General features: G+C 42.3%; 9 protein-coding genes across 12 annotated transcripts; 5 read left to right on the top strand and 4 right to left on the bottom strand.

The window, feature by feature from the left end:
- The first annotated feature begins 362 nt into the window (after positions 1–362).
- On the top strand, positions 363–2,062 carry Cyp6a14 (Cytochrome P450 6a14). The gene is made up of 2 exons (XM_018012600.2): positions 363–1,479; positions 1,546–2,062. Exons 1-2 carry the CDS (start codon positions 363–365, stop codon positions 1,959–1,961), a joined length of 1,533 nt encoding a protein of 510 aa, XP_017868089.1. The 3' UTR covers positions 1,962–2,062.
- A 1,455-nt stretch (positions 2,063–3,517) lies between these two features.
- On the top strand, positions 3,518–5,401 carry LOC108616998 (cytochrome P450 6a22-like). Its single transcript, XM_018012605.2, has 2 exons — positions 3,518–4,746; positions 4,805–5,401. Exons 1-2 carry the CDS (start codon positions 3,681–3,683, stop codon positions 5,227–5,229), a joined length of 1,491 nt encoding a protein of 496 aa, XP_017868094.2. The 5' UTR covers positions 3,518–3,680; the 3' UTR covers positions 5,230–5,401.
- Positions 5,402–6,118: 717 nt separating this feature from the next.
- LOC108614974 (putative cytochrome P450 6a23) lies at positions 6,119–7,743 on the top strand. The gene is made up of 2 exons (XM_018009198.2): positions 6,119–7,236; positions 7,298–7,743. The coding sequence occupies exons 1-2, from the start codon at positions 6,156–6,158 to the stop codon at positions 7,717–7,719; spliced, it is 1,503 nt and encodes a 500-aa protein (XP_017864687.2). The 5' UTR covers positions 6,119–6,155; the 3' UTR covers positions 7,720–7,743.
- A 636-nt stretch (positions 7,744–8,379) lies between these two features.
- Positions 8,380–11,968, top strand: LOC108616996 (putative cytochrome P450 6a23). 2 transcript variants are annotated; one of them, XM_089471875.1, is made up of 3 exons: positions 8,380–9,579; positions 10,609–11,456; positions 11,518–11,968. In XM_089471875.1, exons 1-3 carry the CDS (start codon positions 9,560–9,562, stop codon positions 11,937–11,939), a joined length of 1,290 nt encoding a protein of 429 aa, XP_089328001.1. In that variant the 5' UTR covers positions 8,380–9,559; the 3' UTR covers positions 11,940–11,968. The 2 variants fall into 2 exon arrangements, with proteins under 2 accessions (XP_089328001.1, XP_017868091.2); XM_018012602.2 differs by having other exon boundaries at positions 9,027–11,456.
- Positions 11,969–12,230: 262 nt separating this feature from the next.
- LOC108616997 (putative cytochrome P450 6a23) lies at positions 12,231–16,165 on the top strand. Its single transcript, XM_018012604.2, has 2 exons — positions 12,231–13,774; positions 13,838–16,165. The coding sequence occupies exons 1-2, from the start codon at positions 12,697–12,699 to the stop codon at positions 14,254–14,256; spliced, it is 1,497 nt and encodes a 498-aa protein (XP_017868093.1). The 5' UTR covers positions 12,231–12,696; the 3' UTR covers positions 14,257–16,165.
- Positions 14,712–16,458, bottom strand: LOC108616995 (putative cytochrome P450 6a21). The gene is made up of 2 exons (XM_018012601.2): positions 15,313–16,458; positions 14,712–15,256 (listed from the first exon to the last, which is right to left on the bottom strand). Exons 1-2 carry the CDS (start codon positions 16,406–16,408, stop codon positions 14,838–14,840), a joined length of 1,515 nt encoding a protein of 504 aa, XP_017868090.2. The 5' UTR covers positions 16,409–16,458; the 3' UTR covers positions 14,712–14,837.
- Positions 16,459–17,669: 1,211 nt separating this feature from the next.
- On the bottom strand, positions 17,670–19,557 carry LOC149268593 (putative cytochrome P450 6a21). Its single transcript, XM_089471874.1, has 2 exons — positions 18,397–19,557; positions 17,670–18,313 (listed from the first exon to the last, which is right to left on the bottom strand). Exons 1-2 carry the CDS (start codon positions 19,490–19,492, stop codon positions 17,895–17,897), a joined length of 1,515 nt encoding a protein of 504 aa, XP_089328000.1. The 5' UTR covers positions 19,493–19,557; the 3' UTR covers positions 17,670–17,894.
- A 281-nt stretch (positions 19,558–19,838) lies between these two features.
- On the bottom strand, positions 19,839–22,969 carry LOC108614976 (putative cytochrome P450 6a21). Of its 3 annotated transcripts, none has more exons than XM_089471878.1 (3): positions 21,890–22,969; positions 21,207–21,282; positions 19,839–20,353 (listed from the first exon to the last, which is right to left on the bottom strand). In XM_089471878.1, the coding sequence occupies exons 1-3, from the start codon at positions 22,901–22,903 to the stop codon at positions 19,935–19,937; spliced, it is 1,509 nt and encodes a 502-aa protein (XP_089328004.1). In that variant the 5' UTR covers positions 22,904–22,969; the 3' UTR covers positions 19,839–19,934. The 3 variants fall into 3 exon arrangements, with proteins under 3 accessions (XP_089328004.1, XP_089328005.1, XP_089328003.1); XM_089471879.1 differs by having other exon boundaries at positions 21,207–21,783; positions 22,385–22,969; XM_089471877.1 differs by having other exon boundaries at positions 21,207–21,822; positions 22,424–22,969.
- A 280-nt stretch (positions 22,970–23,249) lies between these two features.
- LOC108614975 (putative cytochrome P450 6a21) lies at positions 23,250–25,035 on the bottom strand. Its single transcript, XM_089471876.1, has 2 exons — positions 23,840–25,035; positions 23,250–23,764 (listed from the first exon to the last, which is right to left on the bottom strand). The coding sequence occupies exons 1-2, from the start codon at positions 24,945–24,947 to the stop codon at positions 23,346–23,348; spliced, it is 1,527 nt and encodes a 508-aa protein (XP_089328002.1). The 5' UTR covers positions 24,948–25,035; the 3' UTR covers positions 23,250–23,345.
- Between the last annotated feature and the right edge of the window lie 1,585 nt (positions 25,036–26,620).

The raw sequence follows: 26,620 nt of genomic DNA, 5'->3' as shown, positions 1-26,620 counted from the left end.
TTTATATTCTAAATGTATTTTCGATAATTTTCCTACTCTTAATATTTAGAAAGAAAGAACGTAAAAAATTGATCTATATGCCTAGGCATCTGCACCTTACTCCCACACTTAGCGTAAAGCTTCCAAACCGGTTTAGCCACTTTATAAATAAAAGGGTAAACAAATCAGATATTCATTTCGAATTCCGCTTTATAGAGAACCTATGAGCTCAGAGTGTTTACAAACCGCACGCTCTCGGAGCTTATCAAGCTGTGCTATGCATAAATAGAATAAAAAGCTCGTATTTCAATTCAGTTCTCCCACGACGCGTGCCTAATTCACTTCAAACTGTAATTAAAAATATATATTATTATACATTCGCCATGCTTTTCTTAACGATCGCGCTGCTGGGCGTGGTCCTGGCGCTGTTATACAGCCTCTATCAAAATACGTACAGCTACTGGGAACGCATGGGGGTGCCATACGAGCAGCCACTGCCAATAATTGGAAATATGAAAGGCATCGGGTCAAGGCTCCATTTCCGCGACATTAATCAGCGGATCTATGATCAGTTCAAGGGCAAGACACCGTTTGCCGGCCTATACATGTTCTTCAAGAGGGTCGCCTTCATAATCGACCTGGATCTGATCAAGCAGCTGTTGATCAAGGACTTCCATGTGTTTCAGGATCGCGGCATTTTCAACAATGTGCGCGATGAGCCGCTGACCGGCCATCTCTTTACGCTCGAGGGCGACGAATGGCGCTCCATGAGGCACAAGTTGACGCCTGTCTTCACGTCCGGCAAGATGAAGCACATGTTTGGAATAATTGTGGATATCGGCCGTCATCTGGCCGACACAATGGACAAAGAGGTAGCGGCAGCAAGCGCTGAGAATGGCGATGTGGAGATAAAGGAGCTCTGTGCTCGCTACACCACAGACGTGATCGGGAGCTGCGCCTTTGGCCTGGAGTGCAACAGCTTGGCCGATCCCTTTGCCGAGTTCCGGTCCAAGGGCCGTCTGATCTTCGAGAATCCGCGTCATCCCCAGATTATTCAGTCCTTCATCTTCACAAATCCGAATCTAGCTCGAAAGATGCATTTGAAAGTGCTGCGCGATGATGTGGCGAACTTCTTCATGACGGCTGTGCGATCGACGGTCGATCATCGCATCAAGAACGGCATCAAGCGCAACGATTTCCTCGATCAACTGATCGAGCTGCGCGCCGAGAACGAAGAGGCAGCACGTCAAGGCAAAGGCATTGATCTGTCCCATGGTCTGACCATCGAGCAAATGGCCGCCCAAGCCTTTGTCTTCTTCATAGCTGGCTTCGAAACCTCCTCCAGCACAACGGCCTTCTGTCTGTACGAATTGGCACTGCAGCAGGATATACAGCGGCGACTGAGAGAAGAGATCGAGACGGTGCTCAAACAGACAGCTGATGGAGAGGTCACCTACGAAGCCGTTAGCCAGATGAGCTATTTGGAGAAAGTGCTTGCCGGTAGGAAAACTAAATATTAATCCCATATTCCACTATAATAATCCATCCTTCATTATTTTCATACAGAGACTTTGCGTAAGCATCCCATTCTGCCCCATCTGATGCGACTAGCGAAAACTGATTACCCAGTTCCTGGCACAAACCTCGTCATTGAGAAGGGCACTTCCATAGTGATTCCCGTGCATAACATTCACCATGATCCTGAGATTTATCCCCAACCAGAACGCTTTGATCCCGAACGCTTTGAGCCAACTGCCATCAAGGCCCGTCATCAGTTTGCCTATCTGCCCTTTGGCGACGGTCCTCGCAACTGCATCGGCGAGCGCTTCGGTAAAATGCAGGCTAAAGTCGGCCTAATCTCCCTACTGCGTCGATTCAAGTTCAGTGTTTCCGAGCACACTGAGATTCCATTAAAGTTCAATAAGCGTAACTTTTCGTTGTCCACCCAAGATGGAATTATTCTGAAAGTAGAGCGTATTTGAAGAGACGCGCTTTAACCTCAACATATTAATCTAATTACTCGCAAGATGTTGAACTGAATAAAATCCTAATTTGTTCATAGTAGTTTAACAACAATTCAAAATATTTGTGTATTCGCGATGAGTTTGCCCAAAAAATATTAAATAAACAAACGGAAGATAAGAAAGCATGAGTAAGAGCCTCTGTGGGGGCCACAAATTAAATACCACAGATAACGACTTAATACCAATAAGAACGTTGACAGTGCGGTAGCTGCACATATATTATTTTTATTTTGGAAAGAAACAGAGGAGAATGTAAATAATAATATACAAATAAGAAACTCATCAGATTTGAATGTATTAGTGAGAGTGGATAAGAATATTTGCACTGAGTACAACCAACGTCTCTTTAGGACAAAGCCCAATTTGGCTCTTAGGGAATACTCTTCATGCTTCAGGTCCATAGCTGCTTTGGCATGGAGCGTCTTCTGTGCGATTCTCGTTTTACCACTTGCCAAGCTTTTTGCCATTTCGCATATTACAGCTAAAGCTACAGCAAATAACTTGGACTTCAATCTTTTTACTCATAAGTTTCGTTTTCAATGGAATTCAGTATAATTGTTAAAATGTTGCCATAGGTCAGGTACTAAGATAACGGTTATTTGCAATACGCACCAAATTGATGAAATATAACAAATTGTTGTATCCACGCGAATTCAAACATTGCAACTAAAAATAAACTTGATAAGCGAAAAAGCTCAATTCGAGCGCCAGCACTTGACGAACCTCATATTACTCGCTTTGTTATTGCTTTGTTCTTGCTCTCTGCTTCTTTGTCTCGCTCACTCTCCCCCTCTCACTCTCTCTCTTTCTATCTGCCTACGCTTGCTCGACATTCGTCGAGAATAAATGAAACGTGTAAACGACTTTGTGCATTCATGCCGACGCACACACACACATATGCATATGCACGCCAATAGAGTGAACTCGTAACTCAATATACCCTGTAGATAAGTAAAAATGAGCTTGTACTCATATTTAATTAAATATTACTATAATCAAAACTTCTATTCAATATCATAAAGCTATAAATGTTATTTTATTAGAATATAAATATTCGACATCTCTATTTAATTATTTCCAAGCTTTTGACATATAAAAATAATTAAAATAAAAAAATATATATAAATTAATTGATAAGAATGTAACAATGTAATCAAAATAATGTATAATTACTTCCATAAATAAATTGCATGCTAATCCGATTTATTAATAAGTATGTATGTATAAGTAAAATAGAGGGTATTTACTAGCTGACCCCCGCTTTACGTGATTGCCGCCACAAAGCGAATGTAACTGTAATTCATGGCATTAGTTCTCTTACCCGGCGCCTTGTGTGCAATGCCGTTATTGCAATGCCATTATTCAAGTTGAAGGCGCACTTTTCAGCTCTCTCTACCACTCTCTCTCTCTCTCTCTCTCTTTCTATTCGCTCATCTCACTGTCAACTGGAACTGCTGAGAGCACGCCAATTCCAGTCACATACATACATACATTCATGATCATCGGCAAGCGTCGCTCTTCCAGGGCGCCAATTAAACGAAGCTGTCTGCCATTGAGTTGTTGTTTACATTGAAACGCACTTTGTACTCTGCTCAGAGCAGCTGATTAGGCGCTTCTGCGGAGAACAGATTCCGACTCAGACTCAGGCTCAGATCAGTTGAAAGTGAAACGCACAATATGTTGGACGTGATAGCCCTGCTGCTCGTGACGCTTGCCGTCAGCTTCTGGTTCGTGGGCACCCGGCTCAGCTATTGGGCACGACGTCGCATCAGCCATGTGCGGCCCAGCTTTCCCATGGGCAATCTGGAAGGCTTTCGCAGCACGAAGCACTTTAAGGACATTCTGACGCCGCTCTATGAGAGCTTCAAGTCCACCGGAGCACCGTTTGCGGGTTTCTACTTTATGCTGCGACCAGTGGTGCTGGTGCTTGATCTGGAGCTGGCCAAGCAGGTGTTGATCCGGGACTTTGCCAACTTCGAGGATCGCGGCATGTACCACAACGAGCGCGATGATCCGCTCACGGGACACCTGTTTCGCATCGACGGCCCCAAGTGGCGGCCACTGCGCCAGAAGATGTCGCCGACCTTCAGCTCCGGCAAGATGAAGTTCATGTTCCCCACCGTCTCCGCCGTGGGCGAGCAGCTGGCGCAGGTGTGCGGCGAACTGGCCAGCAATTCCATTTGCGGCATTCTGGAGATCAACGAACTGATGGCCAGGTACACCTCGGATGTGATTGGCAACTGTGCATTTGGCCTGGAGTGCAATGGACTGCGCAATCCGGAGGCCGAGTTTGCCGTCATGGGACGACGCGCCTTTACAGATCGGCGCCACAACAAGCTCATCGATGGCTTCATTGAAAGCTTTCCGAATCTGGCCAGACGCCTGCGGCTCTGCCAGATACACAAGGACATCACGGACTTCTACATGCGCATCGTCAGCGATACGGTCAAGGAGCGCGAGTCCAAAGGGATTGTGCGCCACGACTTCATGAATCTCCTGATCGAAATGAAGCAACGCGGCGAACTCACGCTGCCCGAGATCGCGGCGCAGTCGTTCATATTCTTTGCCGCCGGCTTCGATACCTCCGCCTCGACCCTGGCCTTCGCCCTGTACGAGCTGGCCAAACAGCCGCAGATCCAGGTGAAGCTAAGAGAGGAGATCGAGCTGGCACTACAGGCACACGGCGGACAGTTCACCTACGAGTGCATGCAGGAGCTGCGCTATATGGAACTAGTTATAGCAGGTAGGTCATATTTGAGATATGAGAGACAGAGATATTAATTGATTTTCCATTACCATAGAGACGCTTCGCAAGTATCCCACATTGCCGCATCTCTCGCGCATCTCCAAGAAGTACTATGCGGCCAAGGGCAATCGACACTTTTATATCGAGCCCGGCCAGATGCTTTACATACCCGTCTATGGCATACATCACGATCCGGCACTATATCCCGAGCCGCACCGGTTCATACCGGAACGCTTTCTGGCCGACCAGATGGCCCAGCGACCCACGGCATCCTGGCTGCCCTTCGGCGATGGGCCGCGCAACTGCATCGGCATGCGATTCGGCAAGATGCAAACGAGCATCGCCCTCTTCCATCTGCTTAGACGGTTTCAGTTCAGCGTCTGTCCGCGCACAGAGCCCAAAATCAAATTTCAAAACTCGAATCTATTGCTGTGCCCAGCGACGGGCATTTACTTAAAAGTTGAAGAGCTTAAGAAATAAATTGTAATGGATTTTAAATTCCCATAAATTCGTTAGCTACTTAAATACATTTATTTTCTATAGTACATTATAGCCATAACTATATTGACCACTGCCTGATAATGGATAATGTTCTTTAAAAAATCTGATATTACAAACTTTAAAATAAAACTAAAATAGAATTTTGTCTGACTTTTATATGTTTTTATTTTGCTTTAAAATTAATCTTATTTTTCTTTTTAATTAAATAAATAAATCAAAGTTGATAGTTGTTAGTGTAAACATTTTCTAATGGATTATGATTCTATAATATTAATGTACTACAACATAGGAAAATATATATACATATATAAGTCAAATTTAAATATACATATAAAACTTTAAAAAATAATTTTATTATAAAATAATTTTACCAAAACAAAAACTAAAAAATAGCTCTGACTTATGCCAATAATAATTAAATAATATAATATAATACATATAAAAAATAAATATTTTAGCAATTTCTTAAACGATGTACAATAAAATAGTTTCATATCCCACAATGACTAAGTAAGATTTTGCTAAATTCATTTTCCAATACAATTTCAATTTCAACTGCTCAGTGTAATATTGCGATATTTCATACTCTGAACTTAGATTAGATAAATGACTGAAAAATACAAATGTAAGCTTAATGCGAGTATAATTAAGTCAACAATTATTGGAAAACTAGTATTAAGTATATAATAAAAGTTAGTTTTCTAATAGTTCACAACTTTATCATTATTCTCTAAAGTGCACTTTATGATCATATTACTCTCTCACCCTCTTTCTCTCTCTCTCTCCCACTCCTTCTCACCCTTTGCTCATTGCTCATGGAAAAAGCTTTTTGATAAATAGAGCTTTTGCCAATAAATATCGCGTGCTCAGCGAATCATTCACTCAGTGTGCATCGAAGTGTAGAAATGTCGACAATTCTAGTGCTGATCGGAATCATCGTGACCCTGCTCTATTATGCAGCTCGACATAGGCACAACTATTGGAATCGCCGTGGCATTCCACACGATGTGCCTAGGTTCCCGAAAGGCAACATTGCCGATTGGCAGACGAAGCGCCAATTAGGCGTTATCTTCAGAGACTACTATCTGAAGTACAAGAACAGAAATGCGCCCTTCGCTGGCTTCTATTTCTTCTTCACGAAGACTGCGATTGTCACTGATATGGAGCTGGTGAAGCGTATATTAATAAAGGACTTTAGTAACTTTGAGAATCGTGGCATATTCCACAATGAACTCGACGATCCTCTGTCCGCGACACTGTTCAGCATTGAGGGTCAGAAGTGGAGGCAGTTGCGCCACAAGCTGACGCCCACCTTCACCTCCGGTAAGATGAAGAACATGCAACCCATCGTTCTGAGAGTCGCCGAGGAAATGGCCAAGATATTCAAAGAAAAGGCGTCCACAGCCCAGGTCCTTGAGGTTACCGACTTGGTGGGACGTTACACGGCCGATGTGATTGGCAACTGCGCCTTTGGCCTTGACTGCAACAGCCTGCGCAATCCCGACGCGGATTTCGTTCGCATGGGCAAACGGGCTGTGATGGAACGACGATATCGTGGCATATTGGATTTCTTCATATTCGGATTCCCAAAGCTGGCACGTCGCATGCATCTGAAGATAACAGTGGAGGAGGTGGAGGAGTTCTATTTACGCATCATTCGCGATACCATCAAATATCGCTTGAGCACAGAGGAGAAGCGCAACGACTTCATGGACATGCTCATCGAAATGTACCAGAAGCAAAAGGCGGGCAACACCGAAGAAGGTCTGTCGTTTGAGGAATTGGCGGCCCAGGCATTCATTTTCTTCGTAGCCGGTTTCGAAACCAGCTCCACAACCATGGGATTTGCTCTCTATGAGCTGGCCCTGCATCAGGACATACAGAACAAGCTGAGAGCGGAAATCAACGAGGTGTTGAGTAGGCACAACAATGAATACACCTACGATAATGTGAAGGAAATGAAATATCTGGAACAAGTTGTCATGGGTAAGTAAAGTCATATATCTTTCTATAATAACCTGAATACAATTGGAATATTTTAATGCAGAAACTCTACGAAAGTACCCCGTGCTACCCCATCTTACCCGAAAGGCCATCTCAGACTATTCGCCCGGAGATCCAAAGCATTATATTGAAAGGAACACCTCAGTTGTAATACCTGCTTTGGGTATACACTACGATCCCGACATCTATCCGGAGCCAGACAAATTCAAGCCCGAACGCTTCACAGAGGCGGAGATTGCCGCTCGGCCAGCCTGCAGCTGGTTGCCGTTTGGTGATGGTCCGCGCAATTGCATCGGCTCACGCTTTGGCATGATGCAAACGTCTGTGGGCTTGGCCCACCTGATCAGGGCCTTCAAGTTCAGTGTGTCGCCTCAGACCCAAATACCCATGAAGTGGGTCACTAAAAATATACTCTTGTCAGCTGAGAACGGCATTTACTTAAAAGTGGAAAGAGTATCAAAATAAAAGCAGAGACTTAATATTAAGGAAGTTTACTCTGTTTTATGTTCAACAGCAATGTTAAAACGTTAACATCAGTGTCATATCTTTAATAGCAATGTTATATATGTATATTTTTATACCCTGAACCCATTTTCAATGGGAAATCAGGGTATAATGGTTTTGTTGAAATGTATGTAACAGGGAGAAGGAGGCGTGGCAGACCCCACAAAGTATATATATTCTTGATCAGGGTGACGAGCTGAGTTGATTTGGCCCTGTCCGTCTGTCTGTCCGTCTGTCCGTCTGTCCGTATGTATGAACACGTCGATTTCAGAAGATATAAGAGCTAGAGACTTCAAATTTTTTTTAAAATGTCCGTAATTACAGCGCGCATATCAAGTTTATCATTAAAATTCGATAACTCATCCCGATCTTTTTTTATCGATAAAAAACCTTATCGAAAACCAGTTATAAAATTATATCTTCTACACCTTTATTGCTAGAGTCTCCAAATTTTTAATGTATGCTTATATGCAATTTATACAATTTCGGATTTTGTTAAAATTTACCCCCCACCCTTAAATTCACCCCCTCACCCTCACTTTTGTAAAAAGCGTATTTCAAATACTAGAGACTTGTGCTTTGGCAATTACATGCATATCCATGTTTTAATCATAATCTGAAAGTTTCATGAAGATCGTACGTCCATAAAAAAAGTTATTAAACAATTAAGTTCTCATAGTAAGCGCACACTGCAGCCCATGCGTGTTTATGCGTGGGTGCTTGTGTGTGTATGTGTTTGTGTATGAGTGTGTATGTGTTTGTGTATGTGTGTGTGTATGTGTATGTGTGTGTATGCGTTTGTGTATGTATGCGTGTGTGTGTATGTATGCCTGTGTGTGCGTACGTGCCTGTGTGTGTGTGTGTGCGTGTTTCTTGTGTAAGCTGAAAGACGCGAAAAATTATTGAAATATCTATTGCTCCAAGGGTTCAGGGGATCTCGTAGTCGAGCAGTCTCGACTAGAGCTTTCTTACTTGTTGTCATTACTTTTGCTCCCTTCCAATCTAATCTTGCAGACAGAAAGGTATCAAGTAATTGTAAAGCTCTAACCTTATAAAGTTCTTTTCTTGTTGCCATACATTTTTTGCTTGATAATAAAAACATACATATATTGGTCATAAACAGCTGTGAAGAATCTCATAGTATAGGCTAGCGAGAGAACGGCGAGCAGCAGAGCGACACAGCGACACAGCCTGGCGCCGGACAGGAGCAACGACAAAAGGGACACTGACAGAGAACAACACTGAGAAATCTAACGGTGCTCATCCAAGGTAACGGAGCCTCTCTACAGCTAGTGAGCCAGTCCAGTGGCTCACTCAGAGCAACAGCACGGCACATGACATACGGACAGTAAGGACAAGCGACGCCATAGCTCGCGACAGCAACAACGACAGTGCCAACGAATGCACAGGCAGAGAAAACATATGAAAGCACAGCAGCAGCGCACACATTAATGCACCGGCAGAAGAACAGCAGAGAACAGCGCACAGAAAACTAACGGCGCCCCTCTGCAGCTGTGCAGCCGACGAGTCACACATACTGCAATAATACGGACGGTGACAGCTTGGCGCGCGACATCAAGAATTATTGCATAGACGAATGCAACGATCGGCCGCGCAGAGCAGAGAGAGAGAGAGAGAGAGAGAGAGAGAGAGAGAGAGAGAGAGAAAGAGACAGAGCAAAAGAGCAACACAAAGCCCAAGGCGCATAGCCACGCAGAGAGCTGAAGCTCAGTCCCTTTAACTCGAGCACGCGAAGAGAACGGATGATAAAGACTCTTGCCTCCTGCTATGGCTCGCCGGGATGGAGGGAAGGGAGGGAAGGTATTTGTTGGGCATGCGTCGATGCGAGGGATAGTTGGTGCGAGTAGGATGTTTGGGATAGCAGAAAAGTATAATAACGTAAATCAGTGAAAAGCCGTGATTATTAATAAGTGAAGTGGGCAGGCGTCTCAGGCCTCTATGATGCACAGCAGATCCCTGAGATCCTTCTCTGGGCTTTATATTATATGTTTTGTTTGTTAATCAAAATATAATACATATAATATACATATATTAACGTAAAACATTAAATTAAGAAGAGTGCTATCCGTAAGAACAATAATAGTTACTTAAAATTATTTATTAGACATTAAATAATAAATATTTGATTGCTTGTACTGCTTGCGCTGCTACGCCTCCAAGGAGTCGAACCTATTTTTAGCTTATCGGTAGAGGACGCTACCAATACTCAACTATCCGAATTTTCAACACGTAGAAGGGTACATTCTTAAAAAAAAAAAAAAAAAAAAAAAAAAAAAAAGATAAATCAAAAACGATGATTTAATACTGATGTGGGCACATAGATGTGCGTTTAATAAACCGTTCTTTCGTAGAGCTCTCAGTACACTAAGTTACAGAAAACTCTAGGCAAGCGCTGTTTTCCTAAAGTTAGACGAATGAGTGTAAGCATATAATGCAATGAGTCGCAAGTAATTAGAGTGGTCCCGAACCTCAAGAACATATGTAGGTATAAAACTTCAACTTAAACTTAATATGAGTGATTTTGACTAAACACAGAGCTTTTGCTCATAAATATCCCGTGCTCGGTGCATCATTGACTCAGTGTGCATCGAGATGTCGAAATGTCGACAATTCTAGTGCTGATCGGAATCATCGTGACCCTGCTCTATTATGCAGCACAACATAGGTACAACTATTGGAATCGCCGTGGCATTCCACACGATGTGCCTAGGTTCCCGAAAGGCAGGCGGGCTGGCCGACGAGGCGTCAAATGGGCGTCATTTACAGGGACTATTATCTAAAGTACAAAATTAGAAATGCGCCCTTCGCTGGCTTCTATTTCTTCTTCAGGAAGACCGCGGTAGTCACTGACATGGAGCTGGTCAAACGTGTGTTAATAAAAGACTTTAGTAACTTTGAGAATCGTGGCATATTCCACAATGAACTCGACGATCCTCTGTCCGCGACATTGTTCAGCATTGAGGGTCAGAAGTGGAGGCAGTTGCGCCACAAGCTGACGCCCACCTTCACCTCCAACAAGATGAAGAACATGCTGCCCATAATTTTGAGCGTGGCCGAGGAAATGGCCAACGTCTTCAAGGAGAAGACGTTCACAGCCCAGGTCCTTGAAGTTACCGACTTGGTGGGACGCTTCACGGCCGATGTAATTGGCAACTGCGCCTTTGGGCTCCACTGCGACAGCCTGCGTGATCCAAACGCGCATTTCGTCCGCGTGGGAAAACGGGCTTTAACGGAGCGACGGTATCATGGCTTGTTTGATTTCTTCATATTTGGCTTCCCAAAGCTGGCACGTCGCATGCATCTGAAACTAACAGTAGAAGAGGTTGAGGAGTTCTATATGCGCATCATTCACGATACCATCGACTATCACCTGAGTACCAAAGAGAAGCGCAACGACTTCATGGACATGCTCATCGAAATGTACCTGAAACAGCAGGGGGGTAACACCGAAGAAGGTCTGTCGTTTGAGGAGTTGGCCGCACAGGCATTCATTTTCTTCGTAGCCGGATTCGAAACCAGCTCCACAACCATGGGATTTGCTCTCTATGAGCTGGCCCTGCATCAGGACATACAGAACAAGCTGAGAGCGGAAATCAACGAGGTGTTGAGTAGGCACAACAATGAATACACCTACGATAATGTGAAGGAAATGAAATATCTGGAACAAGTTGTCATGGGTAAGTAAAGTCATATATCTTTCTATAATAACCTGAATACAATTGGAATATTTTAATGCAGAAACTCTACGAAAGTACCCCGTGCTACCCCATCTTACCCGAAAGGCCATCTCAGACTATTCGCCCGGAGATCCAAAGCATTATATTGAAAAGGACACCTCAGTTGTAATACCCGTTTTAGGTATACACTACGATCCCGACATCTATCCGGAGCCAGACAAATTCAAGCCCGAACGCTTCACAGAGGCGGAGATTGCCGCTCGGCCAGCCTGCAGCTGGTTGCCGTTTGGTGATGGTCCGCGCAATTGCATCGGCTCACGCTTTGGCATGATGCAAACGTCTGTGGGCTTGGCCCACCTGATCAGGGCCTTCAAGTTCAGTGTGTCACCACAGACCCAAATACCCATGAAGTTGATCACCAGAAATATATTTTTGACACCTCAGAACGGAATTTACTTAAAAGTGGAAAGCGTATCAAAATAAAAAGGGCAATATTATGTCTTTAACAGCAACGTTATAACTTTAACATTAGTTATATATTTATCAGTCACGTCATGTAGCTATTTCTGCTGTGTAAAACTCTTCTCTTCATTACTGATCTGTGTAAATACATATATATGTATGTATATTCACATAGAGTGCATATATACTTTGAATTGTAGAGGCGTTTGCTTTAGCAAATGCATCAAATTACTTTCTGACAATCTCATTAAGAAATGGCATATGGGCTTAAAACTGTAGAGGGTCTGCTTTAGCAAATGCATCAAATTAGTTTTTAAAAGTTTCATTTAAAAAATGCATATGGAACCGAGGTCGATCGTAACTGCTTTTACATAGCAACCCATAACCAGAACTCATATCCAAGCGCACACATTAAAGTACTGGTCAGGGTATTTTCTAGTCGTCCACTACTGACAAGAGCATGCATACTTGTTTGCTTATAGCTTATTACCATAAAGAATTTTTGTTTATGTATCTCAAGTCTTTTGATAACTTAAGTTCAAAGTTTTCTATTTACAAATATTTTCCTAATAAAATTAGTTGTGCCTATGTAAAAACTCGCTCGATTTGAGTGTTTAGCTAGCCGAGCATAATGTATAAAGAATTTTAGCTGAACCCAGTGGCCAACACCATAAACTTATATGGAGATCCTGACCTCCTAAACGTGCCGGAGCAGGCGCTATAAATGCCACAGAGTTATAGCTCTGCTACCTAGTCTAAACTATTTCTTCCAACTGATATGTCCGCCACAATTTCGCTCATCGCATGCGTCCTGGTCGCGTTCTATCTGTGGATGCGGCACTGTTTCTCCTATTTCAAACGACGTGGCATTGCGCATGAGGATCCCCGGCCAGTGTTTGGCAATGTTTTCGGCTGGCGAATCACTCAGCACACCTCGCAAATGCTGCAGAAGCTCTATGTGAAGTACAAGGACTCTGGTCCGCTGTTCGGCATATATTTCTTCATGAAGCCCTTGTATGTGGTTACGGATATGGATCTGTTGAAGCAGATCTTCATCAAGGACTTCAGCAACTTTGACAGCCGAGGCCTGTTCTACAATGAACAGGACGATCCTCTCTCGGCGCATCTCTTTGCCATCGACGGTCCCAGGTGGCACAATCTGCGGCCACGCCTAACGCCCATCTTCAGCGGAGCAAAGATGAAGCTGATGTTCCCATCGATGCTGCGCATTGCCCGCGAGCTGTCCAGTGCGGTGCATGAGCGGTGTGGCGGACACGTTGCCGCCTTGGAGGTGACCAAGCTGCTGGCCTGCTACACGATGGACACCATTGGCAGCGCCATCTTCGGCCTGGAGTGCAACAGTTTGCGCGACGCCAAGGCGCCCTTTGTGCAGATGGGCCTGAACGCGATGCTGAAGAAGCGCATCGACTACCTGTTCTGCTTATTCTTTCCCGAGCTCAGCCTCAAGCTGCACATCAAGCGGACGCCAGCCGACGTGGAGGCCTTCTACATGCGGCTGGTCAAGGACACCATCAGCCACCGGGAGGCGCACAACATTAAGCGCAACGATCTCGTTGACATCATGGTGGAGATGAAGCAGAAATACGAGCGGGGCGACACAGCCGAGGGCCTGACCATCAACGAGATCGCCGCCCAGATGTACGTCTTCATTGTGGCGGGCTTCGAGACGACGGCCACAGCTCTAGTCCTAGCCCTGTACGAGCTGGCGCGGCATGAGGACATTCAGTGCCAGCTGAGGGAGGAGATTGAGGAGGTCATTGCCAACTACGGAGAGAACGGAGAACTCACCTACGAGGCCATGCAGAAGATGAAATACCTCGAGCAGGTGATGTCGGGTAAGTAGAGGGGAAAGGAAAATTCGATGCCATTATCTCCATCATCACTCGACCATCTCGCAGAAACCCTTCGCATGTATCCCGTTGCCTCGGAGCACCTGCGCCGTGTCAATGCACACTTTGAGGTGCCCAACTATCCCAAGCACTATTTACCAGCTGGATCTCAGCTGGTCATACCCGTCTATTCCATCCATCATGATGCGACCTATTACCCGGAACCGGAAGAGTTTCAGCCTGAGCGCTTCACCGAGGAGGCCATACAGCAGCGGCCCACCTGCGCCTACCTGCCCTTCGGCCAGGGGCCTCGCATCTGCATTGGCATGCGATTCGGCCGCATGAAGCTGGCCGTGGGTCTCATCACGCTGATACGCAATTTTCGCTTTAGCCTAGCGCCCGACACCCCGCAGCCGATGCAATTCAAGAATCACTCATTCCTGCTGCATCCCAAGGAATTCCGGCTGCAGTTGGAGCCATTGAGCTAGAAGCTACGGTTAAAATTTCTAGTTATCTAGTTATTTATTTTACCGATCATCTATTTTTATAGTTTTTGCCTCTTTTTAAACTTTTCTCTAAACACTCACGATTGATAAAAACAAAACAAACGTAATACTAAATTTAGCAGCCAAACTGGTTTAACATGAATGTTGATACTGAAATCAAATAGACGAAACGTTCTAACGATCAGAGCGAGAGAGAATGAGCGGAATAAAGAGGCAAAGCGAGAGAGCGAGAGTAAAGCTCTTAAAAGCTCTTATTCATTCTCTCCCACTTCGCATACAAATTGTGAATGAACTTTAGCTACTGTAGATGCTTAAAATTCCACACAATGACAATAAAAAAAAAAATTAAATAAATAATCATATGTTTATAAGCAATAAAAAATGTTTGTTATGATACGACGCAGTTTTATACAATTGTAAAAGTGACATCATGCATGTTATTTTAATAAGAATGTATTTAGCTCGGATCATATTCTAAAATTGCTATATAATTATAAAATATACTACCATTATGCCTAAAACAAAACAAAAATCAGCAAGTGTGATTTACTACTCTTGCGTCATTACACTCGCTCTACATTCAGGTAAATGCCAGACTCGCTTCCCACCAGGAAGGTCTTCCTGTTATATTTAATGGGAATCGTTGTCTTATCGCACACTGAAAACTTAAAGTGCTTAATAAGCATTGCAAGACCAATGCGAGCCTGCATTTCTCCAAATCGCATTCCAATGCAATTTCGTGGTCCATCTCCGAAGGGAAGCCACTCCACAGAGTCGCGGTTCTTCACTTTTTCCGGCTCAAAGTTATCTGGGTTGAAGCGATTCGGTTCCGGATACAGCTTCTCATCACGATGCATAGCTGCAGACGGTATGAGAATTGTCATACCCTTCTTGATCACATAATTCGGATATCCAGGTACCACAAAATCCTCTAGGCACTCCCGATTGAGAACTGGAAGAACCGTGTATAGTCGCAAGGTTTCTAAAAAGAAGTCAAATTTATTATTAACTATTTAGTTATATTACAGTCTTGCTTACCCGATATGACCTGGTTCAAGTACTGCATATCCCTAATACACTCGTAGGTAAGATCCCCATTGTACCTGGATAGAACTTCTTTGCACTCCTCCCTCAATCGATCCTGTATATCAACATTCTGGGCTAGTTCATAGAGGACGAAGCCCATTGTCGTCGAAGAAGTTTCAAATCCAGCAGCAAAAAAGACAAAAGCCTGAGCAGCGATCTCCTCAATTGTCAGACTCGTATCCTCTCCTGTTTCGGACTTCATCAATCGATTATTTTTTAAGTCAATCAACTGGTCCATAAAATCATTGCGACGAATATTGTTTTTTTCCCTGAAGTCAACAGTTTCTCTGACGATTCTCATAAAGAATTTTTCGATGTGATCTGGTGTCATTTTCAAATGCATTCGTCGAGAAAAATTCGGAAAACTATTGAGGATCGCAATTCCCAGGGCTCCATGGCGCTGATCGGTTAAGGCACTACGACCCATGACACGGAACTCAGCTTCAGGATCCTTAAGACTGCTGCACTCAATGCCAAAGGCGACACTACCGATAACATCCGTGGTAAACCGAGCCAGCAGCTCTCTCACCTCAATCACCGAAGACTTGTCTACCATATCTCCAAAGACCTCGACGAACTCGTGGCTTATCTTCACCACCGTGGGAAACATGTACTTCATTTTGCCAGACGTAAATGTGGATGAGAGCTTATTCCTCATAGATCTCCATTTATGGCCATCTAATAGGAAAAGCTGCCCAGAAAGTGGGTCATCCTCGGGGTTGCTAAAGAAGCCTCGATCAGTGAACTTATTAAAGTCCTTTATCAGAATGTGCTTCACCAGAAAGGGTTCCAAAATAAATGCAGCTGGACGCTGGAACCAATAGAATCCGGCAAAAGGTCCAGTTCCTTTGAATTTCCTATAGTACTGCATCCAAATGTCCAGAAATGATCGTTCAGTCTGCATGCCCTTCAGGTTGCCCATCAGAATGTGGGGCTCCTCGCAGGGAATGCCCGCATTTTGCCAGTGCTGCATATTGCGATGCATTCGCAAATACAGATAGCCCAAGAGGGCAATCACTGCCGTAAGTAATAAAATTCCGATAGCCATGGTCGTGCCCGTTGCAAGCTAGCACTCACGATAAACTGAGAGCAACAAAGCTGCGTTTTCATATTAAATGCCCGTTCGAAGCTTTCATTGTGTACATTACAATACCAAATACGGGTAGCAAAAATAGAATTCCGACAGTAAAAGCTTTTTTATTCAAGTATATCAATTGTAATCTTATACATGCTTGTGATATATATAATGCAAATATTTTTATACCCTGAACCCATTGAAAATGGGAAATCAGGGTATAATGGTTTTGTGAAAAAGTATGTAACGGGCAGAAGGAGGCGTGTCAGACCCCACAAAGTATATATATTCTTGATCAGCGCGACGAGCTGAGTCGATATAGCCCTGTCCGTCTGTCCGTCCGTCCGTCCGTCCGTCCGTATGAGTGCGTCGATCTCATAAGTTATAAGAGCTAGAGAGCTGAAATTTGGCATGCATACTCGTGAGTACCATACGCAGTACGAGTTTGCTTTATTTTTTCGATAAATTGTCCGATAACTTTTTTATCGAGAATAATCGAAAAATTGATTTTGTTTTTTTAGCCTAATTTGAACATTTTTAGAGATGGAGTCTTCAAATTTGCGTTGTATATAAAGTTAATCGATACAAAGATTTTGTAATTTACAGATTTTGGATACCACGCCCCCTTCTCCCCCAATTTGTAAAAAACGCATTTCAAATACTAGAGACTTGGGCTTTGGAATGTGCACACATATTCACCATATGATTACGCTCTGAAAGTTTCATTAAGATCGTATGTCTACAAAAGAAATTATTCAACAAATAAATTCTCATAATATTGCCCACATTGCAGCGCAGCCCAAGCGCAGTCGCTGCTTACTGCGCAGTTAGCAGAGCGCAGGCTTATGCGTGCGTGTGGATGCATGTGTATGTATGTGTGCATAAAAGAAGTGCAGAATGATTAGAATATCAGCTTGGAGGGTTCAGGGTATCTCCTAGTCGAGCAGTCTCGACTGGAGCTTTCTTACTTGTTTGATATTGTTTATATCATATTTAATATTTATATATATTGTATTAAATATAAATATTTCATGCTGCACCCATTGTATAATACTAATTATCAAACGGCATAAATCCGGGTGCTTATCTATTATTGATTGCGCTCTGGGTGTGTTGTATTGTACGCACTGCCAATCGTACAGTGGGAGCTGTTAGGATTTTGAGTTGCAAAATTTTTTTATATTTATGTACATTTTATTTTATATATGTAGAATTAACAAATTAAAAAGCCGACTGCCATGCAGAAATTATATATATAATTTATATAGTAAATGTAAAAATATAAATAATAATAAAAATACAAAACAAAAACATCGATAGTTAACCATAATACCATTCCCTTTAGTCTCTTATTGGCCTACTACACTTAATACACCAAGAAGTTCACATGTATGTCTTTTATAATTTCTACAAAAATATTTTACTTTGAACAAAATGCTTTCGCTGCCAAACCTGCTGCTTAAACTCGCTCTACTTTCAGGTAAATGCCGCCCTCGCTAGCTATCAAAAAGCTTTTTTTGTCGTATTTAATGGGTATCGTTGTCTTATCGCACACTGAAAACTTAAACTGCTGAATAAGCATTGCAAGACCAATGCGAGCCTGCATTTCTCCGAATCGCTTTCCAATGCAATTTCGTGGACCATCTCCGAAGGGAAGCCACTCCACAGAGTCACGGTTCTTCACTTTTTCCGGTTCAAAATTATCTGGGTTGAAGCGATTCGGTTCCGGATATAGCTTCTCATCACGATGCATAGCTGCAGACGGTATGATAACTGTCATACCCTTCTTGATCACATAATTCGGATATCCAGGTACCACAAAATCCTCTAGGGCCTCCCGATTGAGAACTGGAAGAATCGTGTATAGTCGCAAGGTTTCTGAAAAAAAAAAAAAAAAAAAAAAAACAAACACAATTTATTATATTTAACAAAGCTATTATATAATTTACTCTCTTGCTTACCCGATATGACCTGGTTCAAATACTGCATATCTTTGATACACTCATAGGTAAGATCTCCATTATGCTTGGCTAGAACCTCTTTGCACTCCTGCCTCAATCGGTTCTGTATTTCCACATTCTGGGCCAGCTCATACAGGGCAAAGCCCATTGTCGTTGAAGAAGTTTCAAATCCAGCAGCAAAGAACAGGAAGGTCTGAGCAGCTATCTCCTCAATTGTCAGACTCGTGTCCTCTCCTGTTTCGGTCTTTAGCAATCGATTATTTTTCAAGTCAATCAGTTGGTCCATGAAATCGTTGCGACGAATATTGTTTTTCTCTCTGAAGTCAACAGTTTCTCTAACGATTCTCATAAAGAATTTTTCGATGTGTTCTGGTGTCAGTTTCATATGCATTCGTCGTGAAAAATTCGGAAAACTATTGAGAAGCGCAATTCCCAGGTTGCCATGACGCAGATCAGTCACTGCCCTACGTCCCATGACACGGAACTCAGCTTCAGGATCCTTAAGACTGCAGCACTCAATGCCAAAGGCGACACTACCGATAACATCCGTGGTAAACCGAGCCAGCAGCTCTTTCACCTCAACCACCGAAGACTTGTCTGCCATATCTCCAAAGACCTCGACAAACTCGTGGCTTATCTTCACTACCGTGGGAAACATGTACTTCATTTTGCCAGACGTAAAGGTGGATGAAAGCTTATTCCTCATAGATCTCCATTTATGGCCATCGAGTAGAAATAGCTGCCCAGAAAGTGGGTCATCCTCGGGGTTGCTAAAGAATCCTCGATCAGTGAATTTATTGAAGTCCTTTATCAGAACGTGCTTCACTAGGAAAGGTTCCAATACAAATGCAGCTGGACGTTGGAACCAGTAAAAGCCTGCAAATGGTCCAGTTCCTTTGAATTTCTTATAGTACTGCATCCAAATGTCCAGGAAAGCTCGCTTAGTTTGCACGCCCCTTAAGCATCCCACGATAATGTTAGGTTTCTCGCAGGGAATTCCTGCATTCTCCCAATGGTGCATCCGTTGGTTCATTCGCAAGAAGAGGTAGCCCAAGAGGGCAACAACTGCCGTAAGTAGAATAATTCCGAAAGCCATGGTCGTTTCCGTCGCCGATAAGCATTCGTGGCATACTGAGAGCCAGACTGAACGCGGGTCTCTTTTTATCGGCAGATAGAAGCTTTCATAGTCTGCATGACAGTACAAAATTTTAGTAGTTTTTGAAGTATTTTTACTGCGATTAGCCAAAATTATCAATAATGGAAATGTATGAATAAGTTTATTATCTATAGTACAATAATTTTATTGTTTTATTTAAGTGTTACATGTGACCCTGGGTCTAATAGAAATAAATAATGTTTTGATATATTTATGACTATAATAAGTGATCAATTACTAAATAGAATTTACATTTTTGTGTCTATTTTTGCTTGAAGACATTCACTTATCCATTTAGTCCATTGCTTCCTATACATTTTATTTATTGCCAAAGTCATTTAAGCAATTTTTACTATTATAAATAAATTTGTGACCACACTTTTTAGACTCGCTCGACCTTCAGGTAAATGCCGCCCTCGCTGGCTACTATGAAGGTTTTTTTGTCATATTTAATCGGTATCGTTGTCTTATCGCACACTGAAAACTTAAACTGCTGAATAAGCATTGCGAGACCAATGCGAGCCTGCATTTCTCCGAATCGCTTTCCAATGCAATTTCGTGGTCCATCTCCAAAGGGAAGCCACTCCACAGATTCACGGTTCTTCACTTTTTCTGGCTCGAAATTATCTGGGTTGAAGCGATTCGGTTCCGGATATAGCTTTTCATCGCGATGCATAGGACCGGCAGGTATAACAACAGCCATGCCCTTCTTGATCACATAATTCGGATATCCAGGTACAACAAAATCCTCTAGGGCCTCCCGATTGAGAACTGGAAGAACCGTGTATAGTCGCAAGGTTTCTGAAAAAAAAAAAAAACAAGTAAGAAGACTCTAGTCGAGACTGCTCGACTAGGAGATACCCTGAACCCTCCAAGCTGATATTCTAATCATTCTGCACTTCTTTTATGCACACATACATACAGATGCATCCACACGCACGCATAAGCCTGCGCTCTGCTAACTGCGCAGTAAGCAGCGACTGCGCTTGGGCTGCGCTGCAGTGTGGGCAATATTATGAGAATTTATTTGTCGAATAATTTCTTTTGTAAACATATGATCTTAATGAAACTTTCAGAGTGTAATCATATGGTAAATATGTGTGTACATTCCAAAGCCCAAGTCTCTAGTACTTGAAATGCGTTTTTTACAAATTGGGGGAGAAGGGGGCGTGGTATCCAAAATCTGTAAATTACAAAATCTTTGTATCTATTAACTTTATATACAACACAAATTTGAAGACTCCAGGTCTAAAAATGTTCAAATTAGGCTAAAAAAACAAAATCAATTTTTCGATTATTCTCGATAAAAAATTTATCGGACGATTTATCGAAAAAATAAAGCAAACTCGTACTGCGTATGGTACTCACGAATATGCATGCCAAATTTCAGCTCTCTAGCTCTTATAACTTCTGAGATCGACGCACTCATACGGACGGACGGACAGACGGACAGGGCTATATCGACTCAGCTCGTCACGCTGATCAAGAATATATATACTTTGTGGGGTCTGCCACGCCTCCTTCTGCCCGTTACATACTTTTTCACAAAACCATTATACCCTGATTTCCCATTTTCAATGGGTTCAGGGTATAAAAAACAAACAAAATTTATTATATTTAACAAAACTATTATATAATTTACTCTCTTGCTTACCCGATATGACCTGGTTCAAATACTGCATATCTTTGATACACTCATAGGTAAGATCTCCATTATGCTTGGCTAGAACCTCTTTGCACTCCTGCCTCAATCGGTTCTGTATTTCCACATTCTGGGCCAGCTCATACAGGGCAAAGCCCATTGTCGTTGAAGAAGTTTCAAATCCAGCAGCAAAGAACAGGAAGGTCTGAGCAGCTATCTCCTCAATTGTCAGACTCGTGTCCTCTCCTGTTTCGGTCTTTAGCAATCGATTATTTTTCAAGTCAATCAGTTGGTCCATGAAATCGTTGCGACGAATATTGTTTTTCTCTCTGAAGTCAACAGTTTCTCTAACGATTTTTATGAAGAACTGTTCGATGTGTTCCGCTGTCGCTTTCAAATGTAACCGTTTTGCAAACTTTGGAAAACTAGACGTTATTGCGGTTCCCACTAAACCATGGCGTCTATCAGATAGAGATTTGCGACCCATAACGCGGAATTCCGCTTCAGGATCCTTAAGACTGTTGCACTCAATGCCAAAGGCGACATTACCGATAACATCCGTGGTAAATCGAGCCATCAGCTCTCTCACCTCAATCACCGGAGACCTGTCTACCATATCTCCAAAGACCTTGATGAACTCGTGGCTTATCTTCACTACCGTGGGAAACATGTACTTCATTTTGCTTGGCTAGAACCTCTTTGCACTCCTGCCTCAATCGGTTCTGTATTTCCACATTCTGGGCCAGCTCATACAGGGCAAAGCCCATTGTCGTTGAAGAAGTTTCAAATCCAGCAGCAAAGAACAGGAAGGTCTGAGCAGCTATCTCCTCAATTGTCAGACTCGTGTCCTCTCCTGTTTCGGTCTTTAGCAATCGATTATTTTTCAAGTCAATCAGTTGGTCCATGAAATCGTTGCGACGAATATTGTTTTTCTCTCTGAAGTCAACAGTTTCTCTAACGATTCTCATAAAGAATTTTTCGATGTGTTCTGGTGTCAGTTTCATATGCATTCGTCGTGAAAAATTCGGAAAACTATTGAGAAGCGCAATTCCCAGGTTGCCATGACGCAGATCAGCCCTACGTCCCATGACACGGAACTCAGCTTCAGGATCCTTAAGACTGCAGCACTCAATGCCAAAGGCGACACTACCGATAACATCCGTGGTAAACCGAGCCAGCAGCTCTTTCACCTCAACCACCGAAGACTTGTCTGCCATATCTCCAAAGACCTCGACAAACTCGTGGCTTATCTTCACTACCGTGGGAAACATGTACTTCATTTTGCCAGACGTAAAGGTGGATGAAAGCTTATTCCTCATAGATCTCCATTTATGGCCATCGAGTAGAAATAGCTGCCCAGAAAGTGGGTCATCCTCGGGGTTGCTAAAGAATCCTCGATCAGTGAATTTATTGAAGTCCTTTATCAGAACGTGCTTCACTAGGAAAGGTTCCAATACAAATGCAGCTGGACGTTGGAACCAGTAAAAGCCTGCAAATGGTCCAGTTCCTTTGAATTTCTTATAGTACTGCATCCAAATGTCCAGGAAAGCTCGCTTAGTTTGCACGCCCCTTAAGCATCCCACGATAATGTTAGGTTTCTCGCAGGGAATTCCTGCATTCTCCCAATGGTGCATCCGTTGGTTCATTCGCAAGAAGAGGTAGCCCAAGAGGGCAACAACTGCCGTAAGTAGAATAATTCCGAAAGCCATGGTCGTTTCCGTCGCCGATAAGCATTCGTGGCATACTGAGAGCCAGACTGAACGCGGGTCTCTTTTTATCGGCAGATAGAAGCTTTCATAGTCTGCATGACAGTACAAAATTTTAGTAGTTTTTGAAGTATTTTTACTGCGATTAGCCAAAATTATCAATAATGGAAATGTATGAATAAGTTTATTATCTATAGTACAATAATTTTATTGTTTTATTTAAGTGTTACATGTGACCCTGGGTCTAATAGAAATAAATAATGTTTTGATATATTTATGACTATAATAAGTGATCAATTACTAAATAGAATTTAAATTTTTGTGTCTATGTTTGCTTGAAGACATTCACTTATCCATTTAGTCCATTGCTTCCTATACATTTTATTTATTGCCAAAGTCATTTAAGCAATTTTTACTATTATAAATAAATTTGTGACCACACTTTTTAGACTCGCTCGACCTTCAGGTAAATGCCGCCCTCGCTGGCTACTATGAAGGTTTTTTTGTCATATTTAATCGGTATCGTTGTCTTATCGCACACTGAAAACTTAAACTGCTGAATAAGCATTGCGAGACCAATGCGAGCCTGCATTTCTCCGAATCGCTTTCCAATGCAATTTCGTGGTCCATCTCCAAAGGGAAGCCACTCCACAGATTCACGGTTCTTCACTTTTTCTGGCTCGAAATTATCTGGGTTGAAGCGATTCGGTTCCGGATATAGCTTTTCATCGCGATGCATAGGACCGGCAGGTATAACAACAGCCATGCCCTTCTTGATCACATAATTCGGATATCCAGGTACAACAAAATCCTCTAGGGCCTCCCGATTGAGAACTGGAAGAACCGTGTATAGTCGCAAGGTTTCTGAAAAAAAAAAAAAAAACAAACAAAATTTATTATATTTAACAAAACTATTATATAATTTACTCTCTTGCTTACCCGATATGACCTGGTTCAAATACTGCATATCTTTGATACACTCATAGGTAAGATCTCCATTATGCTTGGCTAGAACCTCTTTGCACTCCTGCCTCAATCGGTTCTGTATTTCCACATTCTGGGCCAGCTCATACAGGGCAAAGCCCATTGTCGTTGAAGAAGTTTCAAATCCAGCAGCAAAGAACAGGAAGGTCTGAGCAGCTATCTCCTCAATTGTCAGACTCGTGTCCTCTCCTGTTTCGGTCTTTAGCAATCGATTATTTTTCAAGTCAATCAGTTGGTCCATGAAATCGTTGCGACGAATATTGTTTTTCTCTCTGAAGTCAACAGTTTCTCTAACGATTTTCATGAAGAACTGTTCGATGTGTTCCGCTGTCGCTTTCAAATGTAACCGTTTTGCAAACTTTGGAAAACTAGACGTTATTGCGGTTCCCACTAAACCATGGCGTCTATCAGATAGAGATTTGCGACCCATAACGCGGAATTCCGCTTCAGGATCCTTAAGACTGTTGCACTCAATGCCAAAGGCGACATTACCGATAACATCCGTGGTAAATCGAGCCATCAGCTCTCTCACCTCAATCACCGGAGACCTGTCTACCATATCTCCAAAGACCTTGATGAACTCGTGGCTTATCTTCACTACCGTGGGAAACATGTACTTCATTTTGCCAGACGTAAAGGTGGATGAAAGCTTATTCCTCATAGATCTCCATTTATGGCCATCGAGCAGAAATAGCTGCCCAGAAAGTGGGTCATCCTCGGGGTTGCTAAAGAATCCTCGATCGGAAAACTTATTGAAGTCCTTTATCAGAACGTGCTTCACTAGGAAAGGTTCCAATACAAATGCAGCTGGACGTTGGAACCAGTAAAAGCCCGCAAAAGGTCCAGTTCCTTTGAACTTGTTGTAATGATGCGTCCAAATATCTATAAACGCTCGCTCACTTTCAACGCCCTTCATGCTTCCCATTAGAAGGCTGGGTTCCTCGCAGGGAATGCCCTTTCTCTGCCAATAGTGCATGCGTTGATACAGTCGTATGAACAGATACCCGATCACTGCTATTAGCGCAGTAAGTAAGTAAGTAAGTAGTAAGGTGAAGACACCCATAATGATCACAGAAATTTGCTGTTCTTCAAAATTAAACTCAGTGCGTGTAGTGTAAGCAAATGCTCGTACACCACTGAACTCAAATGGTTGCCTGCACGGCTTTATAACTCGCTATCTCTATTGTCACAATGATTTGTATTATGGTATCGCGTGAAGTATTACTGGTCACACACAACGATCACTACTTTGGCCCACCTTCAGGGAAGTCAATGCTTACTCATTTTATTTTTATTTTATTCTTAAGTGTTATCAGTAGACATTTTGAAGCTTTTTATTTTTTTTTGTTTTGTTTTGTTTTGTTTTTGTTTTATTTATTTATTTTTTTTTATACCCTGAACCCATTTTCAATGGGAAATCAGGGTATAATGGTTTTGTTGAAATGTATGTAACAGGGAGAAGGAGGCGTGGCAGACCCCACAAAGTATATATATTCTTGATCAGGGTGACGAGCTGAGTTGATTTGGCCCTGTCCGTCTGTCTGTCCGTCTGTCCGTCTGTCCGTCTGTCCGTCTGTCCGTCTGTCCGTCTGTCCGTCTGTCCGTATGTATGAACGCGTCGATTTCCGAAGATATAAGAGCTAGAGACTTCAAATTTTTTTTAAAATGTCCGTAATTACAGCGCGCATATCAAGTTTATCATTAAAATTCGATAACTCATCCCGATCTTTTTTTATCGATAAAAAACCTTATCGAAAACCAGTTATAAAATTATATCTTCTACACCTTTATTGCTAGAGTCTCCAAATTTTTAATGTATGCTTACATGCAATTTATACAATTTCGGTTTTTGTTAAAATTTACCCCCCACCCTTAAATTCTGCCCCTCACCCTCACTTTTGTAAAAAGCGTATTTCAAATACTAGAGACTTGTGCTTTGGCAATTACATGCATATCCATGTTATAATCATAATCTAAAAGTTTCATGAAGATCGTACGTCCATAAAAAAAGTTATTAAACAATTAAGTTCTCATAGTAAGCGCACACTGCAGCCCATGCGTGTTTATGCGTGGGTGCTTGTGTGTGTATGTGTTTGTGTATGTGTGTGTATGTGTTTGTGTATGTGTGTGTGTATGTGTATGTGTGTGTATGCGTTTGTGTATGTATGCGTGTGTGTGTATGTATGCCTGTGTGTGCGTACGTGCCTGTGTGTGTGTGTGTGCGTGTTTCTTGTGTAAGCTGAAAGACGCGAAAAATTATTGAAATATCTATTGCTCCAAGGGTTCAGGGGATCTCGTAGTCGAGCAGTCTCGACTAGAGCTTTCTTACTTGTTTTTTGTTAAAGTTGGCTAACTAGCCAGACATATTAATGAGTTAGCAGCGCCATCTTGTGGCAAGTAGTGGAAAAAACTTTTTTAGTCTTACTTAACAAAAGTGGTTTGGGTTTGCTTTTAGTATGGAGCTGCTTGGTGATTGACTCACAGTTGAAATAAAATCCGATTTGGCTATTTATTGAGTCTTAGGGACAGCAAACGGATTCTTTTTAATTATCTATCTAACAATCTTAGATAAATAAATGAAATCAAAATTGTCAATTAACTATAAAAATATCAAAACTGTAATAGTAATAGTAATAAGTAATATTTTGAAATATTGTAAAAATATACCATTTCATTAATAAAAAAAATAAAAAATAAAAAAAAAAATTAAAAGAAAACAAGTAAGAAAGCTCTAGT

This window comes from Drosophila arizonae, chromosome 5, assembly GCF_054131065.1.
Source record: "Drosophila arizonae isolate 15081-1271.41 chromosome 5, UAZ_ARI_1.0, whole genome shotgun sequence".
NCBI classification, from domain to species: domain Eukaryota; kingdom Metazoa; phylum Arthropoda; class Insecta; order Diptera; family Drosophilidae; genus Drosophila; species Drosophila arizonae.
This window is presented reverse-complemented; position numbering and strand designations above follow the sequence as displayed.

Bases quoted from the DNA above. Each gene is read 5' to 3' on its own strand.
- Cyp6a14 (XM_018012600.2), top strand. From the start codon at position 363: ATGCTTTTCTTAACGATCGCGCTGCTGGGCGTGGTCCTGGCGCTGTTA. The intron at 1,480-1,545 runs GTAGGAAAACTA...ATTTTCATACAG, and splicing joins TTTGGAGAAAGTGCTTGCCG to AGACTTTGCGTAAGCATCCC.
- LOC108616998 (XM_018012605.2), top strand. From the start codon at position 3,681: ATGTTGGACGTGATAGCCCTGCTGCTCGTGACGCTTGCCGTCAGCTTC. The intron at 4,747-4,804 runs GTAGGTCATATT...CCATTACCATAG, and splicing joins TATGGAACTAGTTATAGCAG to AGACGCTTCGCAAGTATCCC.
- LOC108614974 (XM_018009198.2), top strand. From the start codon at position 6,156: ATGTCGACAATTCTAGTGCTGATCGGAATCATCGTGACCCTGCTCTAT. The intron at 7,237-7,297 runs GTAAGTAAAGTC...ATTTTAATGCAG, and splicing joins TCTGGAACAAGTTGTCATGG to AAACTCTACGAAAGTACCCC.
- LOC108616996 (XM_018012602.2), top strand. From the start codon at position 10,529: ATGGGCGTCATTTACAGGGACTATTATCTAAAGTACAAAATTAGAAAT. The intron at 11,457-11,517 runs GTAAGTAAAGTC...ATTTTAATGCAG, and splicing joins TCTGGAACAAGTTGTCATGG to AAACTCTACGAAAGTACCCC.
- LOC108616997 (XM_018012604.2), top strand. From the start codon at position 12,697: ATGTCCGCCACAATTTCGCTCATCGCATGCGTCCTGGTCGCGTTCTAT. The intron at 13,775-13,837 runs GTAAGTAGAGGG...ACCATCTCGCAG, and splicing joins CCTCGAGCAGGTGATGTCGG to AAACCCTTCGCATGTATCCC.
- LOC108616995 (XM_018012601.2), bottom strand. From the start codon at position 16,408: ATGGCTATCGGAATTTTATTACTTACGGCAGTGATTGCCCTCTTGGGC. The intron at 15,257-15,312 runs GTAAGCAAGACT...ACTTCTTTTTAG, and splicing joins CTTGAACCAGGTCATATCGG to AAACCTTGCGACTATACACG.
- LOC149268593 (XM_089471874.1), bottom strand. From the start codon at position 19,492: ATGGCTTTCGGAATTATTCTACTTACGGCAGTTGTTGCCCTCTTGGGC. The intron at 18,314-18,396 runs GTAAGCAAGAGA...TTTTTTTTTCAG, and splicing joins TTTGAACCAGGTCATATCGG to AAACCTTGCGACTATACACG.
- LOC108614976 (XM_089471879.1), bottom strand. From the start codon at position 22,903: ATGGCTTTCGGAATTATTCTACTTACGGCAGTTGTTGCCCTCTTGGGC. The intron at 21,784-22,384 runs GTGAAAGAGCTG...CCGGTGATTGAG, and splicing joins ACAAGTCTTCGGTGGTTGAG to GTGAGAGAGCTGATGGCTCG. The intron at 20,354-21,206 runs GTAAGCAAGAGA...TTTTTTTTTCAG, and splicing joins TTTGAACCAGGTCATATCGG to AAACCTTGCGACTATACACG.
- LOC108614975 (XM_089471876.1), bottom strand. From the start codon at position 24,947: ATGGGTGTCTTCACCTTACTACTTACTTACTTACTTACTGCGCTAATA. The intron at 23,765-23,839 runs GTAAGCAAGAGA...TTTTTTTTTCAG, and splicing joins TTTGAACCAGGTCATATCGG to AAACCTTGCGACTATACACG.